General features: G+C 39.5%; 1 protein-coding gene across 1 annotated transcript in view; it reads right to left on the bottom strand.

Moving 5' to 3' along the window:
- LOC130142015 (junction-mediating and -regulatory protein-like) overlaps positions 1 to 21,380 on the bottom strand; it is a 122,687-nt gene that overhangs the window by 53,264 nt on the left and 48,043 nt on the right. Inside the window, exon 2 of the mRNA XM_056323406.1 lies at positions 16,689 to 16,862. Within this exon, the coding sequence (XP_056179381.1) occupies positions 16,689 to 16,862 (174 nt within the window). The remainder of the gene's footprint in view (positions 1 to 16,688; positions 16,863 to 21,380) is intronic.

Below are 21,380 nucleotides of genomic sequence, written 5' to 3'. Positions count from 1 at the left end.
AGCATCCTAGATGAGCCAGCCCAAATATTTCCATGGGGCCGAACGCTGAACCTTCTCAGGCGCAAAAATCATACCACATGATAGAAGGTGGTCAACAAGCCATTTCAGTTGATCATCTGAAATCCCTTGTTCAGCGGCCAATAAAATATTGTCCATATAATGGTAGATCAGGACATGAGGCCAACACAGTCATACTGGAACAAGTGCCCAATCCACAAAAGACTGACACATCATAGGAGAGTTCTTCATTCCCTGTGGTAAAACAACCCATTCATACCGTTTGGCCGGAGCGGCACGGTTTATTGATGGCAGAGTGAATGCAAATCTTTGCGTGTTGTCAGGATGTAAGGGAATCATAAAGAAACAGTCTTTCAAGTCTGTCACGATAATTTGCCAATTCTGAGGGATCGTTGTAGGAGTTGGAAGACCAGGTTGCAACGCTCCCATCTCCAACATCTGATCATTAACCTTCCGTAAATCATGTAAGAGTCACCATTTCCCAGTTTTCTTTGGTATTACAAAAATAGAAGCATTCCAAGGATTTGTGGAAAGTCAAATATGACCTATTTTCAGTTGTTCCTGCACCAATTCCTCAGCAATGCGCAGCCATTCTTCTGTTATCAGCCACTGGTCTGCCTAAATTGGCTTTTCTGTTAACCATGTTATCTTCAGTATGGGTGGCTTCTGGTCACTGGCCGTGGCGCAAAATGCTTATCAGTTGTCATAACTAGTCCCAAATGTGACAAAACATCCCGTCCATTCAACCCTGATAACGTATGTGGGAGTTGCATTACATATAGCCGAACTACAATAGCTTGGCCATCTTCAAACTGCAATGTAACCAAGTCTTTACTCTGTTTTGGCGCTTTTCACTTCCTACTCCTATTGTTACAGATTTCCTAATAAGTTAAGATTGATTGACTTTATTTGATTTTATAAAATCATTTTTTAATAGAAATATAGAGGGATAAAAAATATTTTAATGAAACTTATAGTTGCACAGTAAAAGCTGCTATGAAATCCTTTGTACAGTCCCGTACCAAGGCCAGAAGAATGGGCTGGAATCATTGTTTAAAACTTAGGTAATAAATTTAGGGTTTGAAAGGTTTCTTTGTAGTTAACTAGTCTTCCGTATGTAGAAAGTGTATTGAAATGTCAGAATATAGGATTAATGGGAACTGGGGAGAGTCGACTGGAACAGCTTGTAGTTACCTGCCAAGAAACTGTGAACTTTAGTAAAAGGTAATTCCGGCAGGGGGAGATCGCGACCACTGACTCATATACCACCTACCCAAATCATACCCCAGACCCATTTCTGGACCTTTCTAACCTTTACTGCGCAGAATCAGATATGGGAGGAGAGTATGTTAATGATTTTCGGGAAATATCATGATTATGCATGAATACTTAATGAATATGTATGAATAAGTTCTACATATGGTGTCTGATTTTGAAGCTTGGTGTGCATTGGTCGTGAGAGGACTCCCTCACGCATCCGGCTGTCAATAAAGAAGTGTCTGCTTATCTACATCTGGTGTCGATAAGTTCTTCATTCTCAGATTTCGGTAACACTATCACTTGGGTGATTGGAGATTACAGCTTCCAATCCTGGGGCCATATATGTTGATTAATGATGGTAACATCTGCCCCGGAGTCTAATAATGGTTCCAGACCAATTTGTTGACTACCTTTCTTCAGTTGAATCTTCTGATATGGCCTCTGATTAAGATCTAATGTGAAAAACACCTCATGTCCGGTAGATCCAAAACCGTCTTCTCCTCTTATCTTAGATGTCTGGCCTTGTTGTCTTAGTTGCTCATAAGATTGTCGATGCGTAACAAAGCTTTCACAGGGAAGTATTTGAGCAATTTTACTACCTTTTGGAATAGTAACAGGTGGTTGTAACGCATAAGCCATAACTTGTATGTGTCCCATAAAATCTGCATCAATTACTCCAGGTAAAACAATTACTCCTTGCCTTCCTGTCGAAGATCTTCCCAATAAAAGCCCTCCAACTGGAGAATTCACATTACACAAAGGTCCTTTGACTTCAGCTGGAATTAAAGTCACTTCTTTATTATTCAAAGTTACGTCTACTGTGGTTGCCACGTCCACCCCGAGACTCCCTCGGGTGGCTGGGACGCGCTGGTATAAGAAACCACATTTCTCATCTGCTTTGTTGGAGCCTGTACTTCTGTCCTCATGCGTTGACCCATCGCACTGTGCTGCATGTTCTCCGACCTTTTATGTCTACAAGCAGCAGCAGCATGTGAATCTGAATTACATGTGTGACACCAAACAGTCTTTGAACAAGCATGCCTTATGTGTCCAGGTTCACCACATCGATAACAATTACCAAATCCTGATTTACCATCTTTCCCTTTTCGATGTCCACCTTTATGATTTGTTAAGGCTGCTGCAATTATATGCCCTTGCTCCCTCAATGCAGCAGTAAAGGCAGCCTCTACGGGACTTCCTTGGGGTAGTGTTGCTAAGATTGCCCTTGTTCTTGGATTAACCCCTTCACAGGCGAGGGTGCGGAAAAAATGTTTCTGAAGATCCAAAGGTAAATCAAAATTGTCCTTTAATGCTGCAGACAAACCGTCTACAAATTGTCCATAGGGCTCCGTTGTCCCCTGACAAACAGGGGTATAGGAAGCAGGTTTCTTCTTGTCTGGCACAGACAAAAGGGCTCGATGTGTTAAAGTTTGAGCAAGTTGATGCATTTGTATAGGATACTGCAATTGAACCTGTGCAGTACAGTCCTCGCCCAGTTAACATATCTGCCTGTACACCATAAAGTAGATCTCCTATATCTGGATCTTGATGTCTATTTGCTTCCTCTACGGCTAGTCTCTTCCACTCCCTATCAAACATTAGATATTGAGGAGTCAATAACAAAGAAGCAAGTCCAGCACAATCAGCAGGTGAAAGAACGTCTGCTGTGAAAATAAACTGTATGATCTGTTGCGCAGCCTCTGAATGCAGACCACGAGCAGTGACAGTTTGCTTTGCCTGTTGTAATATTTTCCAATCATGTGGCTCCCAAGTATATGGACCAAGATTATTAACTGGACAAGCTAACGAGCTAGTCACCTGCCAGTCACCCTCCAAAATAGCATCACGAACACCACCAGACCAACGCTGTAGAATTGGATCTTTTCCCAAGTTCAGCATCGGAGGGGCAGTTGGGCTAACTGGAGGAACTACAGGTATTGAAGTAGTAGGCAGGTTCATTTCAACTCGCTTTTCCAGGTTTCTTAATTTATCTATTACCTCCTGTAAAGATTTCTCTGTATTGTTATCACAAAGTTTCTCCCCGCCTTCCTCTTCAAATTCGTCTGATGTTGTTTCAGGAAGAGGAGGATATGACATCAGACAGCGCTTTTGCCCCCCCTGATATGACCTATGAGCTGTAGCCACCCTCCATTTTGACCTTGCTCCACCCACAGCTCCAATTGGTGCAGCATGACTCACTGCTCCTCCTTCCTGGGGAGGCTCAGCAGCCTCTTCCGGTTTTGGCTCAGTTACAACAGATCCCAGAGAGTAACTTCCGGTTTGTCCGCTGTCTTATCTAAAAGCTCCTGCACTGTTGAACATGCAGGGGTGGACATACTCTTCATAGGACGAGTATGCCCAACTCTGAAAAAGGTAGCCAAGAGAGAAGGCTTAGGCGAATCACCCTTCTGCTCTATTGGCTTTTCTACCACATCTCCTCCCAATGCTTCTATAGCTGCTGCTGCTACTTTCTTTTCCGCCTTCATAGTTTCCAATGGTGTTAATTATAGACCTCCATGTAGCTCCTAACGCTTTAGCTTCTTTTCCTTCTTTGCCTCCCTCGATCGTAGTATCCCAGAGGCAATTCCTCACTTCATTCCGTAGTACTAAATAATAATGTGGGCTCAGGAATTTTATCCTATTTTCGTGCCCAGCGAACTAAAGCCTCTACTTCTGTTTCCTTAGTGCTCTCCCCTCTCTTAGAGAGGATATTAGTTGAGAGCCTAACTGCCGCGTTTATTTTCGTCGCGGTATTACCTCAGCAGGGGTGCGATCTGCAGCTCTACACTGAACTCTGGACTTTGCTTTTGCCTTCCAGGTTCTGCCTGTCTCTGACCCTCCAGCTCCCAAATCAGACTACTTCTTCTTTTCAGGTTCAATGCACAGAGACTGCCGTGTTTAGGCGAACCGCTTTGAAGCGTCTTAAAGTGTCCCTGTTCGGGCACCAGATGAAGAGGGTCCCCCATGGAGAGTCGGCCAAATCACAACAATCACACCAATATGGCTACGTGTCGAGCTCACTTTATTAAACAAACAGGTCATATTTATAACTTAAGCTAACTGTTCACATGATTCTACATATAGGTGATTGGATAAAAGTCTCTGGCCACGTGGGCATCCGTGTCGCTGATTGGTGAGCATGCTGCAGGCGCCTGATCAGAGTGTACCGATGAGAGTGTGTTGATTTTGCGGTTCCCAGGACCTGTTCTGCACCCGGCTTCTTGTTTGTGCATAGCTTGTTTTCTTTCTCAAACTGCTTGTTCCAAGGACAATTTAAAGTTGCTCTGCAGCTTCAACTAACAGGCCTGGGTTGTTCAAACCAATGGTAACATATGTCCTCGGTCTTTTAAAAATTCCTCTACAAAACCCCAAAATGTAACAGCAGCAGATTGGTTAATTAGAAGAGGAAGAAGAAAAGAAGGAAAAAAAAAAGGTAAGTTGAGGAAGCAGTACAGATAGCAGAGGCAACAGACAAGAAGGAAAATAGTTTCATAAATAAAGGAATGTTTCAGATCACTTACTTAGCTACCTTCCTTCAACACATTCCAGGAGGCCAAACAACCAATTCCAACCACAGCCTGCTGGATATATTTGCAAGAACACATGCATTTCAGCTTCATCATCCATTCAGGGACTTCTCAAAGTTAGTCTTACAGGTTTTAATTTAACTATGCTCCCAGCTGGTAACATAAACCCAGCACTATTTCCCAAAATGTTATAATTCCATATGTACAGCCTCAAAATATATAAACTGAAAGGACTCAGCTGTAAAATGGATTTTACAGTTTTACTGGTTTTATCCTAACAAATACTAACAAGTACTTTTAATGTTAATACATGCAAGCTAACTTAGATTGAATGGTCTAAAGTCCTTAACATATCTGGAGCCTGGGATTAGCAATACAAACTACAGGGGGTTTGATTATCTGAATCAAGATATAGGAGAAAAACATACACAGTTCAGTAACATATGGACTGTAAAGGTGGTAACAAGCTAAAAAAGCAAACAAGATGTTAGGACATACAGAAAGAAGACTAAACAAGAATGCCATTGTACTGCAAAGTGCAGTGATGAATGTTCTTTCCAGAGCTATGGAGAATGCTGAAAAATTAAGAAGTATTCAGAAGAGAAAAATCATAGAAGATTAAGGTTATGTCAAGAGTAAGAGGAATGACTGGGATTATTCAACTGTTGTTTTTTTCCCAGACACACAGAAGCGTATATAAAGGAGAATTAAAACTGCTAGGGTAAAGTATTTTATATTGGCAATTGAAAAGATTAAAGCTAAATTGTGCACCCTGCATTATGCCTTCCCTATTTATCCATGTGTATGTCATACAACCTTTATTTACATTTCAACTTCCTTGACTGAGCTCCAGGCTAAAAAAAGGTTCACCCTCAAAAGAAGTTCTTATTTTGAAAAAAAAAAAAAGTTTAGGTGTTGGTTATTGTTGTTTTTTAAGACATAGTCTACTAGTTACTTTAAAACTGTTTAAGCTAGTGAGCTTGAGTGTTAAAGGAGTGTTAAAGGGCTTTGCTGTTTTAGGACATTATAGATTCCTTTTGTGGATGAAAAGGACCAGATGGATTTTTAAATCTTCAGCTAAAAACAATATATACAATAGACAAAGTATTAACACATCCATCAAGAATTCATCAAAATATGGTTGACAATTTTTATATACAGATATACTGAAAAAAGTAAAATAATAAGGACACAAGTATTAGACAAGAAGTTTGAATAAACACATATAAATACCCAAGAATAGTGGTACTTTAATAACTGCAAATAAAGCCCTACCAGATCCAGTATGAAGTCAGCAAACATAGAAAGCTTAAAGAAAACTTTTTCAAGACACTACTGAAAAAGAGTACCAGATTTCAATATATTTACAGATTTAGGTAAACATGGACTTGCAAAATTTATGGTCTTATGATCAAATTTTACTGTATTTGAAGACCTTCATAAGCCCCTTTCCTTGCCCTCCACAACCTGCATAACATTACCTCAAAGTCTCTTCTTTCTTTCTCTTTCCTTCCCTATCTCCAACGCTGTGAAATGGAAAAAAAATAATCATACATCTCCAGTTTCACCCTCCTTTACTCTTATACTCACAGAGACACACAATTTAGTATTTTCTGCATGTAAATCCTTTCAGAGTTTTATAGAGATGCCTTTTGGAATGTAGACTCTGATTCTGCATCTTTCCTCATTATTTCCCCCATACCCTAGTCTTAGGTCAGATCCAAAGCTGTCCTGGTCCTTGCTTCCAACTGTAATAACTAACACTTGGAGAAAAAAACATTAGGACATAATGTATGAATAGAGTGATTATCTCCCAAATTCTGTTACCTGAATGGCTTAAGGGCTTCCTGAGCTTAGGGTTAATCTGAATCTTTGTTAATAGCCGCTGATGGGTCTATCTCTTTCTAGAATACATATATACTTAGTGTCTATAATTAAACTGTGGCAATTATTGCCACAAAGCATGTGAGGTGCATTTAATAAAAGTTTAATTTTATTTTCTTTACTTGCAGGCTGTTTTAAAGCACCACAAGTTTATTGAGGGCCCCCCTAATAATTTTTGGTTTTAGTATGAGAAAGACCAAAAGAAATCGTTCAATATTTCCTTCACCATAGCATTCATGATTTATAGATCTTTCTTATTTTACATGAAGCACATGCTTTCCAAACAAAGGCAATCTGATTCATTTACTCTGCCTTTGCACTGATGCTGTTTGCAGGGAAAAAACCCTTACCATCCTCACTGCCATCCTGTAAGTATTCTGATTCTACAGTATGTTTTTGAGAGGGAGAAACTAAATCTTCAGTGTTTAAGATGCAAGTATACCATGCATATATACAAAGGTAGAATATTGTTTTCAATTTTGTGGGGGTTTGGTGGGCTAGTTTGTTTTGGTTTTTTGGTTGGTTGGTGGTTTTTTTTTTTATTTGTTTTATTTTTAATAATCAAACCCCTTTATTTCATCTGAAAATACTGAAAAGCCAGCTATTTTCAGAGAACCCCCCAAGAGAATTCTCATACCTTTTTCCTCAGGAGCAATAGCTAATTAAGTGCATAAAAATGTGCATATATACTGCTAGAGACTGTCATCACTTTTCTGCACATGCATTACATTTATTGACAATTTCACCTGCCATTTTCTTTATTATCCAGCCCAGTATTTTGTAAGCGAACTTTAAAAAACGCACCAACTTTTGGCATTCAAACATGAGATTTTTCTACAAGTCTTGTTAGTCAGTTTTACAGTTGAACATTCAGAGAAGTTTTGTTCTACATTTACATTGCAGATAGGCAGATTTAAGTAATCAGATACATCCCACAGTTTTCTAGTCATCAATCTCATATCGAGTTCAGGTTCCTCACTGACTCAGACTAGTAGCCTGCCTTCCATCAGATCGCCTGTTTAAAGCACTATTTTTTTAAGGAAACCCATAAAAACTTGATTTTAAGTCAGCAAAACATTTTAGTGTGAGTTCACATAAATAAAAGCTATATAATAAATCCATAGGATTTAAAGTTTAGAATGTAAACAGAAACTGGCAGAAACAGAAACAGCCCTTCCTAAACAGACTTTGAGACTATAAAGACTAACAGAGCATAATTCAGCATATTATACTAGTTCCTCAAACAAGAAAACAATAGTTTAAATAAAGTTTATTACCTTCAATTGCAAATCTAGCCATTTTGCATAAACTTAGATTACCATTTATTCTCTACTCTACAGGTTTTTCAAAAGCCAAGTTTATCTGATTTTTTGATGACGTAAGGACACATCTTCAGCTACAGATATTAAAAAAAAAGCCTTAGGAATAAGGTTCAGCTGACTGTCATGCAAGTAATCTATAAATTTTAAATCAGCGCTGCTTTAGTGTCCTCCAATGCACCTTATGTAGCTTTGTTTTCATGTTTTTCACTGCAAGACTCAAAAATATTGACTTAAAAAACACCAAAAAACATGCACAGTTCAAAAATCTAACACATCAGTTATTCAAGATCCAATGATGGAAACATGGATTTAGTAATACAGAACTGATCCATTTGATATATGGTAACAAGACTACAAAATAAGAGAATGAAGCTGTCATGGTTTAACCGCAGCCAACAACTAAATACCATGCAGCCACTAATTCGCTCCCCCTCCCCTCCCCCAGTGGGTTCTCTGAGAGACAGGGCAAGGTAGACAGCTACTCAATTTCCTCCATCTCCAGAGCAGCTATACCAAAAGCCCACTGATACCCTTTTGGGTCCTTGAAATACCCTCTCCTGAGGTAGTCTATGCCAAGGATACATGGAGCTTCTGGGTCTGTCACAATGGGATGTTTTTGCCATTCATTTCCAGTCAAGCTTATTTCAGCCTCCAAGACTGTTAGCTGTTGGGATCCCCCTGTCACTCCAGAAATACTAATGGGTTCTGCCCCTTCATAGTTTGATGGCATTAGAGTAAACCGTGCACTGGCATCTCCTAGAGCCTTATACTCCTATGGGTTTGATGTGCCAGGCCATCGGATCCACACAGTCCAGTAAATTCAGTTGTCCCTCTCCTCCACCTGGCTGGAGGCAGGGTCCCTCTAGTCCTGGTCATAGGATTCTCCACTTCTTGTAAGAATGGATTAGAACTCCTTTTCACAGCATTGAGAGTAGAATCAGCCTTTCCACTGTCTGGGAAACTGCCCACTAGAGTTCAGAGGAGCAACCTTCCTGGATGAACCCCCATTTGTGATTGTTTTTCCTTGCAATTCACATACTCATGCCTCCAGGATCAAGGTGGTTTTTCCATCCCACTTCCTCATGTCCTCTCCATGGTCCCCTCAGGTAAAACCACAGGGTACCCCATAGTGTGTACCTCCTATATCCTCCCTCTTGAGCAGAAGGACACTTACTGTTAATAGCTGAGATGGGGTCTGTACAGGTGAGGAGTAGAATCTACCATTGTCAAGTTGCTGGACCAGTTACTCCACAGCTCAGATGAGGGAGGAAGAGAGGTTGTTTTTGTATTCCCAGAGTTGGCAAGCCACTTATCCACCATTGGTGTCACGTTGTCTTTCCAGCTCATTATTGCCAATGAGTTGGAATATGATGATGGTGTACTCCATACAAATTTCTGGGTCGTGTGCATGGGACTTCATTGGGATCTGTGGGTAACTGTGCATTGTTCAGGTCATAATAAATCATCTCTAGCACGGCTAATTCCTTCAGGTACTGAATAGGATGCCTCTCTCTATTGCAGTCCACTTGCCTGGGTGACATATAACATCTTCCTTGAAGGGTTACCTTTCCTTCATGCTTGACAGGAGTTGTCTCCAGAAGCTAAGGACTTGTGTTCCTCTTTCAATCGCCTTGTCAATGCCCCCTTCCCTAGAAAGTGATCCCAGCTGCTTGGCTTCCTTTCCCTCTCATTCCAGACTACTAGCCCTGTTATCCCAGCATCGAAGCAGCCAGGTGACAATGTGCTCATCTGGATGACAGCCAAAATCTTTTTGCATATCTCACAGCTCATTCAGGGATAGGGATCAGGTGGTTACCTCTTGTTCTGCCTCTTCCTCCCATTCCTGTGATGGACCTGCTTTGTCCTCCTTTACTAAACAAGCTGACTTTTGTGTCCATTTCTTCTTGTGTATAGGGGTGACACTGGCATGGGTTGGGTCTCTGGTTCAGCTGCAGTGTCTGTTGCTAGGGTTGGAGTAGGCACAGTGCCTGTCGCTTTGCCATCAGATCCATCGACCTTGTTTTTTCCTTCAAGGTACTGAATAGTGTTGAACAGGGCTCAGTAAGCATGGGCATGGCCCCAGCATGTTGCGGTAATTTGTGCCTCTCTGGAATTGCCAGGGTGACAGCATACTTTTCCAAATATTTTACTAGCTTTTCTGGATTCTGTACTTGTTCAGGGGTGAAGTTCCAAAACAGTGGAGGTGCACACTGTTGGAGATACTTGCCCATACTATCCCACACACCCTGCCACTCATAACTATCCAGCTTTGGGGCAGATCTCGGGGTAGTATTCTTAAATAGTTGTTTAACCTTAAACAAGACCTGGAACACATTCAGCATTCCCAGCAATAGAATCATGCTGGTTTCAACATACCAAGGATATTCAAAATTTTCAAAATTCTCAAACACTTCTGTAATTAATCTGGTGGGGAAGGGCAAGATGTGTTAGGATGTCTCCTCTATAGGTTGGCTTTCTGTAGAGAGCTTTATGGCAAGTGCTGGAGGCCACAATGCCTGTGAAGGACCTTGAAGGCTGAATGCCCAGAAGAAAAACGGGATATGAAGCAAGGCTGGAGCAGATGCAAGATGCTACATCGGTGACTGGTTGAGAACATGAAACTCACAGAGATAAGAAGGAAGAAAAAAAAATGCAAGAAGTTCAGTGTGTTTGTAGCTTAGTAATTAACCAATGAAATATAGCCAAGAAGCGTGTGAACAGTATTGATTAACCAATGATATTTTAGTATGGTGCGCATGAACAGCAAACGTGGATATGTAAGCATGGGTTTTGGACTAATAAAAGGTCTTCTGGTTGGATTCAGGAGTCAGTGTCTTCATCTCCTCAGCTTTCCAATCAGAAAAGGCTAAAGTTGTAATTATTAGTAGTTCCCATCAGATGACTCCCAAATACAGAGGTGATGGCAATGCTGAGTACAGAGACCAGACCAGTTTCACAACCAGCAATTCTATCATATCACAAGCCAGTATTACAAAGTGTAACAAAACAAGAACCTTAGCCCAGGCACCAAGGGTGATAAATAGCAAAATAGGGAACACATACTGCAAGTGAGGTGTTATATAATGCAACTCTGAGAACAAGCACAACAACTCTGAGAGCAAATAAATCAACAGTGTGACCAGCAACTATTAAACAAATACAATGAATTCTTATAACAAATTTGTTCTAATGTACTCTGGTCAGATCTGTTGTAATCTCCACCTTTTGAGCCCCAGTTGGACAACAGAAAGGAGTGTTGTGGTTTAACCCCAGTTGACAACTAGATACCACATAGCCACTCACTCACTCCCCTCACCCCCCACACCCCCTGGTGGGACGGGGAGGAGAATCAGAAAAAGGTAAAACCTGTGGGTTAAGAAGAGTTTAATAATTGAAATAAAGTAAAATATATTATTATTAATAATAATAGTAATGAAAAACGAGATAACAAATAGAGAAAGAGAAATAAAACTCAAGGACAAAAACCAAGTGATGCACAATATAATTGCTCACCACCCACTGATCAATGCCCAGCTAGTCCCCAAGCAGCAATCCATCCTCCCCCTGGCCAACTCCCCCCAGTTTTATATACTCAGCATGATGTCATATGGTATGGAATATCCCTTTGGCCAGTTTGGGTCAGCTGTCCTGGCTGTGTCCTCTCCCAATTTCTTGTGCCCCTCCAGCCTTCTCACTGGCAGGGCATGAGAAACTGAAAAGTCCTTGACTTAGTACAAACATTACCCAGCAACAACTAAGAACATCAGTGTGTTATCAACATTATTCTCATCCTAAATCCAAAATACAGTACTGTACCAGCTACTAGGAAGAAAATTAATTCTCCCAGCTGAAACCAGGACAGAAGCATTGATGTCCACTCCCTTCCCAAAAAGATCTTCAGTTGACTCAAGGACTTTTTTTCCCCAAGTATTTCTCTTAAGTAATTTTTAAATAATTCTCTCTGTTTTGCTAGCTATCCTCATCACTAAACTTATGTTCTCCTTTGAACTTGTTTCATATTTTTTAAAAAATAAACTAAAAGTTAAACTGTTCAGTGCAACATAATTTATTTCAAAGTATTTCATTTTACACAAATCAAAGTCAAAATAGCCATAAGAGTCATAACTGCACTTCATCACCAAGTAGTAAACCAACAAATAAATCCATAGACATTTGAACCAGTTAGATATTGAACTACACTAGTATCTGCTTAATGGAGCTTGAAAGAGAAGTACAACATAGACTAATAATTCATTTTTTTGGAATTGTAGAATGCTTTATCAAGCTATATCCAGCTCTCTTATTTCTAGTGCTAGACCTCAACATTAGTATATTTAAAGTCCTTAAAATCCCATCACATTTAAGTAAATTAACATGTCAGTGAAGATACGAAATATGTATTCAATGAAACTAAGAATGCTTTTAAATGTTTAATGTATAACTACATTTTAATGTTATGATTTCCTGAAGATTAATTGAGAGATTATGATGACTGTAGTCTCTCACCTGTATCAAGATATTATCAGTGCTCAGTTAGTTAAGCAAATCCTGTCCAACTCAGACCTTCAAGAATGCTTGTGTCAGCTTTGCTGGCATCTATGTGTAGGTTATATAACTTATTTTACATTTTATCTGTAGTCTAATACGAAGCCCATTTAAAAAAAGAGAAAAAAGCATGAACAAAAGGAAGCCTCCCATTGATTTCACCTGGCCTTTGATCAAACACAGTGCCTACTCACCATGACTGTGAAGTACTGGTCCACAATTCTAAGACCATAAAAATTCAAAGAAGGTATTTTCTTTCTCTGTGAAGGCCAGTGAATACAACTGTACATACGTAAAAGGCTTTGGGGTTTTGCCCATGGATTTATTCTTCTGAAAGATTTATTTTTTTTATTTTTTTTAAATAACCATATTTGGCAACCTCTATCAAAGACCACTTTATATCTTGGTCTTAAAGGGCTTAAGGCTTTATCCTATTAGTTTGTCAGTAAGTTCTATAGCTAAATATCAACCACTAGAACTGGTCCTTCCTCTCCATACTTTCAGAAGAAGACTGCAGTATATATGGAGGATCTGAAAAATATAAGATTTAACTATCTATCTGAAATCAAAGGCACCAAAGCACAGGTGGCTAACTCTGCTTCTTCCAAATTTTAGGAGAAGTATTTCACCTTCAGGTTTCCAGCTACTGATGCCTACTACTTCCCACTTTTCTGCTATGGCAATGTGTATTCTTAATATACAAAAAATTGCTAAATTTTCACAGGGAAATTATCCATTTTGATAAATGAAAAATTTGTGGGTATAAATGTGAAACATTTTTAAGATCAAAAATATTACAGCTTTTTTTAGTTCATTAGAAGTCTGATTTCTAGCAAAAAGAGCATCTTAAAATCCATTTAGAATTCAAAATGCTAGATAAAATAATCTATAAATATTGTTTGCACTCTGGTTTTCAGTTTATACTTGTCTTCAGAATTTTGGTGGAAATATACAGATAGCAAAACATATAATACAACATTTGAATATCAAGCTTCACTTGCCTGGTGCCTATGTTACATCCTAGAGTCTGAAATTAGAAGAAATGGAAAAGTAATCCAAACAGTGAAATTAACATGCTAAAACTCACTGGTTGAATGTCTTTACATATTATTACATCTAAACAAGCAACAGTCCAGAAATAGTGACATTTAAAAATGTCTATACAAATTCAGCACAGCTTTTATATGTATATAAATTACAATACCATCTTCAATTCCTTTATTATACCTTCTCCAGCATTCTGTGAACATAATTACAGTTCTGAGTGTTTGTCTGGTTTATCAATACAACCTTTCACACTTACCATACAAAATATGGTCATACTAGACATACAGAATATGTCTAGTAAGCATATCTTACATTTTAATCTTGAACTGAATACAGCATTGCTTCTTTGGTGAGCATTTCTCAATTTGATAATACAGTTCACTACAAATTGGCTTTTATTTGTGTGTCCCCCAAAGGCCTTGGGGCGAGCAGGATTATTCCCATATTATTTAAAAAACAGAATAGTAGGTCCCAAACACTGCTGTGTTTGCTATGTTCACTTTTTTCAAGAATGCATGATATCTGGTAAGCATTTTGCCATGTTTAGAAGGAGGCCCCCATGGATTTGAGCAGCACTTACAAATATTAAGCATTTCTAAAAACAAAACTAGGTTACTTGAAGCTATGAACCCAAATAAAAGAGAAACATCACTGCTGAATGCATTGTTATAGGGTCTGATGACTAGTACATAATTGAATAGAAATTTTGGCAGAAGTCAGTTTTCCAGAGTTGTACTCCACTTCATAATAAGCCATCCTTTTCTCCTTCCACAATCTTCTACCTTTTTCATTATGTTTTCCAAATTCAGCAATATTTAAGTGCTGCACAGTACAGCTTTCATTCCTCACCCATACTAAACGATCCATCCTTCACACTAAATGAGGCAAAATACACCTGAAAATCTAGCATACAATCAAGATAAAAGATAAAAAGAAAAAGAAAAAAAGACTTCTATCATGGACAACAGTAATCTGCATTTTCAAGTTTCTAAATGTTTGTTATGAACTTTTGTTCTGTTTTTTTCCAAAGAAGGAATCTGCAGAGAATTCAGCTGTCCTACTCTAATGAGGCTCTTCTGAACACACAGAATTTGGTGGGTTTTTTCTCCCTTCCCTCCTGTAGGCTTGTCTCTTGCCTAAAGTTTCACAGCAACAGCAGAAATTTAACACCCAGATGATACATCTTCCATTTTTAGGTCTTGCTCCAAGAGGACACTAAATACTGTTCTCAAAGATTATAGGCAAAGCAATTAATTTCCTCCTGATCTCACCCTGAAAACAAATAAACTAATTAAAATACTTATTTAAAAACCTAAATTCTTAAAAAACTAAAACAACTTCTCCACAAATCAAAGACAGATACCTAATACAGAAAAACTCTAAAAATGTTAAATAAATTACAGAAGGCATAGTCAATCTTGAGTAAATACTGATTTTTTTATTCAAGCTTAATTATTCTTGTAAGTTTTTTCATTTTAGTAACTCATTCTGTAGTTTCTTCCATCCTTACCTTGCCCTATATTCAAACTTATCTTTCTCCTTGTCAGTCTTTATATTTAAATAGTATTGTGTTCACAACTCCCATTTCACTGAGGTATTAAGCATCAGAAATACTCCTGTTATGCATGAAAATGGAGCTAATCCCTGTCATAAGGGTTTACAGAAACCTAAGAATCTTTGTTCCATTATTAAGCCATCCAGAAAAATATACAGCAAGTTAACACAAACCATTGCATGCACAATTTCTGTTTATAAACCAGTTCCTCTACCCTAGCTACCCAGTGTAACATTTTGTCATCATAGATACAAGTACTACTTTCTCTCAAACAACAGAAAAAGAAAGGAAGAAAAAGAAAGAAAAAAAAGATGGCATCTTTCTCTACCATATAATACAGATGACCAAGTTTTATAACTCAAAAATTGCCAAGTTAGGAAGAGAACTTAATGTCCGTAGAAGTAACTATGTACAACTAAAGTAATTAACCACAGAACATGCCCCTGAAGTTTACCAAGGTTATTCTTTCAGGGAAAATAATCTTAATTCATGTTCCATACTCAATATGATATTTATCTTCTGTTGCTTGACAAAAGAACAAAAAAAAATTCAATTAAAAAAAATCTTTTCCTGTGCTACAGCTACAAATTCAGATAAAATGGGAACTATTTCATCAATCTGAAGAAGGATTATTAAATGGATTGTGCATAATCTTCAACAGTATAAAACACCTGCAAAAAATATTCATCCCAGTTCTCTATGCAGCAACATTTATCATTCAGGGGGGAAAAGCACTTTTAGTTCAAATATCATTACATTACCTCACAGAGTTAGTTTCAGATTGCTGAACTTTCTGAAAAATTACCTTATAGACACAACAATAGCTCAAAAGAAAAACTAGTTTTGGAACTGTAAGTCTTCTCGCCTGCCTCCCTCATTCTATACTCAAAGACAGAGAAAAATAGTATATTTTAAAATTGAAACCAGTAAAAACAATGTTGGCTAACTGAATAAGGTGTCAAACAATGACATTTGCAATACAGGTTAAAGGAAGCAAACCCATTCTTCAGTTGGTTATACTTTTTTAGCTCTTCAGAAAATAAACTGTTAAAGTGTTACAACAAATTACATATTTTTAATATGCTTCCATGTTTAAGTGTTTCACAACGTGAGATGAGAAGCTACTGATGTCTTATGGTTTATCAGATTATCTCAGAAAACTACAAAGAAAAGTAAACTTCCTGTAGTATCTTTTAAAAGAATTAACAATCACATAGACACACATACATGTGCCTCTCTCTGTTTTATGTATTAGTATTTCCAGTAATCACAATATTGTAAGTTTCACCTATTAAATTCAACAGTGAATTTAAATAGTCAAACATACTAAGTTAAACAGTTCATGGTTAGCTACATATCAGAGACATTCTCACTCTTCAAAAGCACTCCTCTGAGTGAAAGAACCAGAAAAATAGGGTCAACATTTAGTGGAGAAACCATCACTTCATATACTGCATAATAAAAATAGTAAATAGTAACTGAAAAACATTATTTCCCCATTAATAAGAAGTCCAGTTACCTTTACCATACCTTTATCTGCTGTCTTCTAAGCATTGCAAGTTCCCTCATGTCTCGGAATGGTTGTAGTAAGTATTGGTAGAGCTCCATGGTAGCTTCTGCAAGACTACTGTAGGCTTCATCTTCCATTTGATACAGTTCAAGCAGCTCTACCATGCTTTCCGTGTTCTTATGTTTTTCCAGAAGCTGTAAAAAAAAAAAAAAGTGCTAGTTTTAGTGAATGTGTTCAAAGATTCCTGCTAAGTGACAGTCAATAAAAAAAACAACCATCATTTTTAGCCTATCCTTTTGTATTACCTTCTCTACCCCACAAAATCATCGCTCAGACATTCAATTAAAAACAAAATCTTAAACCCCACCGACATCTTTCATTTAGTCAGTCAAGCATGAGTGCATGTCTGATAAGCTTAACTCAAAATGTGCACCATTTCTATTCATTGCTTCTTTTCAAAAATCTTTGGAAGGTAATGAGTATGAGCACAAAGACAGCAAGGAAAGCAACTTAGTACAACAATCTATAACACAGCAACCAGATAAGATACTTCACACATTTCCCACTGAGGGGAGGAGTGATAGGAAAGGACACAAAAGAGGAGAAGTCACATTATGATCTTCCTAGGCTTTTTTTTTCCTCCTATTCAGTACTTTGGACCTGTAAAACCCCATTATATCAGTGCAGCTCCAGACACAAACGCAGACCAATCTAATCCTGGTCTAGGGACTCCCCACTAGGATGGCAAGCAGTGTGAAACAGATGCAACGTGAAACGGTTCCGCTCACTTATGTCTTGCCAGAATGGGTTAGAATTCCTTTTCACAGGATCAAGAGTAAAGTCAGCCCTATCACTCTGTCTAGGAAAACATCCTCTGGAGACTGGAGCAGAAGCCTTCCTGGAAGACTTTTTACTTGTGATTGGTTTTCCTTGTAGTTCACGCACTCGGGCCTCCAGGACTGAGGTATGTTTTCTACCCCATCTCCTCATGTCCTCCCCATGGTCTCGTAGATAAAACCACAGGGCACCCCGTGGTGTATATTTTCTATATCCTCCCTCCAAAACAGAAGGGCGTCTATGGTTGATAGCTGAGATGCGAGTCTTTAGTGGTGGAAAGTAGGACATATTCTTGTCAAGCCACTGGATCAGACTCTCCACATCTGAGATGATGGAGATAGAGACACTATCTTCATAATCCTGGAGATGATGAACCACTTCATCCACTGTTGGTGGTACGGTGTTTGACCAACCCATTACAGCCAATGAGTTGGCATATGCTGATAGTATGCTCTGTACCAATTTCTACCACATGGGATGTGTGTATCAGACTTCATCAGGATCTGTGGGTGACTGTGGATCATTCAAGTTATAATAGATCATCTCTTTCACAGCTAATTCCCTCAACTACTGAATACCCTTCTCTGTTTCAGTCCGCCTGCTTGGGGGACATGTAATATCCTCCTTGTAGGGATAACTTTCCTTCATGCTTGACAGGAGTCACTTCCAAAGACTGATGATTTGCACTCCTTTTCCAATTGCCCTATCAATGCCCCCTTCTTTAGAAAGTGATCCCAGCTGCTTGGCTTCCCTATCCTCCAAGTCTATTCTATTAGCCCCATTATCCCAGCATCAAAGCAACAAACTGAGAATTTGTTCACCTGATTGACAGGCATAATTTTTCTGCATATCCCACAGTTCAAAGATAAGGATTGAGAGGTTACCTCTTGTTTGCTTTCTTCATCTTCTTCACATGATGAGCTTGCGCCTTCATTCTCCTTTACCAAAGGAGCTGCTTCCCATTTCTTTTATCTACAGGGGCCACTAACAATGACACCAGTCAGTCTTCTGCATCATTCATTGTGGGGGCAAAAGTAGCTGGAATACCTGCCACAGGGGTTAGAGTAGCTGCAGTGCTGGCTGCAGTGGCTGGAGCAGGGGCAGCTACAGCACCTGCCACAGGAACTGGAGTGGCCACAGAGGGTGGAGGGGCAGCTGGAGCAGCTGCAGCAGGGACTGGAGTAGTAGTTACAGTTTATTGCTTAGAATTCCACCAGTTCCAGGACATGAAAAGTGCATTCAGTATTCCTATCACTAGGTTCAGGACTGACACTATGGGGCTTCCAGCAAGCCAAAGATACTCAGAGTCTCCTAAAATCCTAAATGTTTTCTAGAGAGCTTTATAGCAAGTGCTGGAGGCCACGATGCTTGTGAAGGACCCTGAAGGCTAAAAAGGAAAGAAAAATAAGGTTGGCTGAACACCTGGAAGAAAAACAGGATATGAAGTGAGGCTGGAGCAGATGCGCGACGCCACTTCAGCAGATAGCTGAGAACATGAAACTCACAGAGATAAGAAAGAAGAGAGGAAAAGAAATGCAAGAAGTTCAGTGTGTTTGTAGATTAGTAATTAACCAATTATATGTGTTGCAGCACAAAAAACCTAGTAGGCTGCAACAAGGCTTTACCATTGGTCAGATTCTACTGTCTGTGTTGTATTTCCTTCCTCCAGAAGTCAAACCACGCTAGTCCTCACCCATTCAACCCTTTACAGTAGGTTAACACATTTAATCCATTAAAGGGCTATTTAAACACTTAGCAGGAATGAGCTACAGCTGCACATCATCCATGTCAACCAAGCCACTGCCTTCTAGGCAAGGCCACAGCTGCATATTATCAATGCTAATCAACCCACTATCTTCATTCCTCTACAATTCCCCCTTTTTGTTTATAACCAAAAACGCTGTGTCTGTCATCCATTGTAGGGCCCTTGGCAGGAGGTGTGGAAAGGCTGTTCAGGTTGAGTTAAGAAGGCACAAAGCTATGTCTGATTCAGGCTCTGCATCAGGGTCACCCAGACATTGTGACTACCCTCTCAAGGGATCTATGGGACAGCCGGTATCTGATGTCCTCTTATCAATTCTAGGATCTGAAACAGGCTTAACACACCTAGCAGGAAACCAACACAGCCCTGCATCTGTGGAGACATAAGCATACCCTCATCCCCAGGTAATTAAATCCCACAGGCCTGTCCATTTTCCTGTCTGTAGGTCTCACATTAAGACCTTTGCTCAGATAGGAGGATCTCCTCCCTGCAAAGACAAGAAATGAGAGATAATCACAGGACATTCTTTCCCAGCCAGCACAGTCAAATAATTCAATGTATACACAGCTTTCCATAGATGAGCACACAGAGTCTCAGAACACATTCCCCCTTTTTGTTTTTCAAGAAGTAGCTTTAAAGGGTGATGAACACATTCCACAATGGCTTGGCCAGTTGGGGAATGCGAATGCCAGTAACATGTTCTACCCCCCAAGAGGCAAGGAATTTGGCCATGCATGCAGATGAATATGCTGGTCCATTGTCTGTCTTGAGATGCTTTGGAACCCCCAGAGCAGCCCAAGCCTGTCAAAGATGTGAAATGGCATCCAGAGCCTTCTCCCCAGTATGGGCCGATGCCCACACGACTTTTGAGAAGGTATCAACGGAGACATGAACATACTGTAAACGACCAAAAGAAGGCACATGTGTGACATCAGTTTGCCACAGATCCAAGGACTGATATCCATGTGGATTGACCCCTCGTGGAAACATCTGTCCAGGATCCAATCGCTGACGCTCTAGACAAGCAGCGATGATGGATTTTGCATCCGCAAAAGATATTCTAAATTGACGGACCAGTGCCTGAGCCCCCTGATGAAAAAAAATGATGAGATATGAGGGCCTGTCGTATCAGATCTGGCACTGGAGGAGTCTAAGTGGGAGCTGCAAGAGCATCAGCACAGGCATTTCCTTCACAGATGAATCCTGGCAATCCGGTGTGATTACAGACATGCAGAACGTAATATCTATGTGTACGCTGACTCACTATTACCCATAATGTTTTTAATAAAAAAAATAGTCGTTCTGAATTTACCTCCTTAAGCAGTGCACGGTCAATGCGTTGCGCAACATCCGCAACATAAGCAGAGTCTGTAACAATGTTTACAGCACATCAAGAAAATGTTTTAAAGGCAACAATGACAACACTAGGTTCAACCAATTGAGGTGACCCCTGTGTCAAGTGTATCAATTCTTGCCATTGCTTCCCATCATACCAAGTGACCACTGCCTCTCCCGATTTCCCAGAACCATCTGTAAAGACTGTAGGGCCGTACACTGGGCTTTCTGCTACCAGCGGCTTTTGAAGTATTTCTATGTCCGAATAAGTTTGTAAGAATTTATAACTGGGAAGATGATAGGATATTTGTCCCTTGAATTCTTACAGATCCAACTGAAATGGTAAACTGTTGGCCAAACACCAGCTTACATAATCACATTCAATGGGAATTATCGAGTAATAGGGATCTTGGCCCGTGAGCTGAACGCACCGTGTACATACTTTGGTGATGATTTTTGATACTGGTTCAATCTGAGTACTCACTGTCTTCTGTGGTTGTACATATAAAAATAACCACTCTAAGACATGTAGCGGATCTTGCCAACACTCATTCCATTGGCCCAACAATCCCATGGTGTTGATGCAGAAGGTTCAAAAACACCTTATACGACCAATGTGATCAAGTTAGTGCCACTTTATTAAAAGACTTACAGCAATTTATACTCCCAGCAAAAGATACACACGCTACGCAGGCTTTGTTATGCAGAAGGTGATAGGCTAAAACTACTTGTTCACACGCTCCCATCTCCCCTATGATTGGTCCTGGTGTGGTGCCCA

This window comes from Falco biarmicus, chromosome W (assembly GCF_023638135.1).
Source record: "Falco biarmicus isolate bFalBia1 chromosome W, bFalBia1.pri, whole genome shotgun sequence".
In the NCBI taxonomy this organism is placed as follows: domain Eukaryota; kingdom Metazoa; phylum Chordata; class Aves; order Falconiformes; family Falconidae; genus Falco; species Falco biarmicus.
The sequence above is the reverse complement of the archived record's forward strand: the minus strand, read 5'-3'. Positions and strand labels throughout refer to the sequence as shown.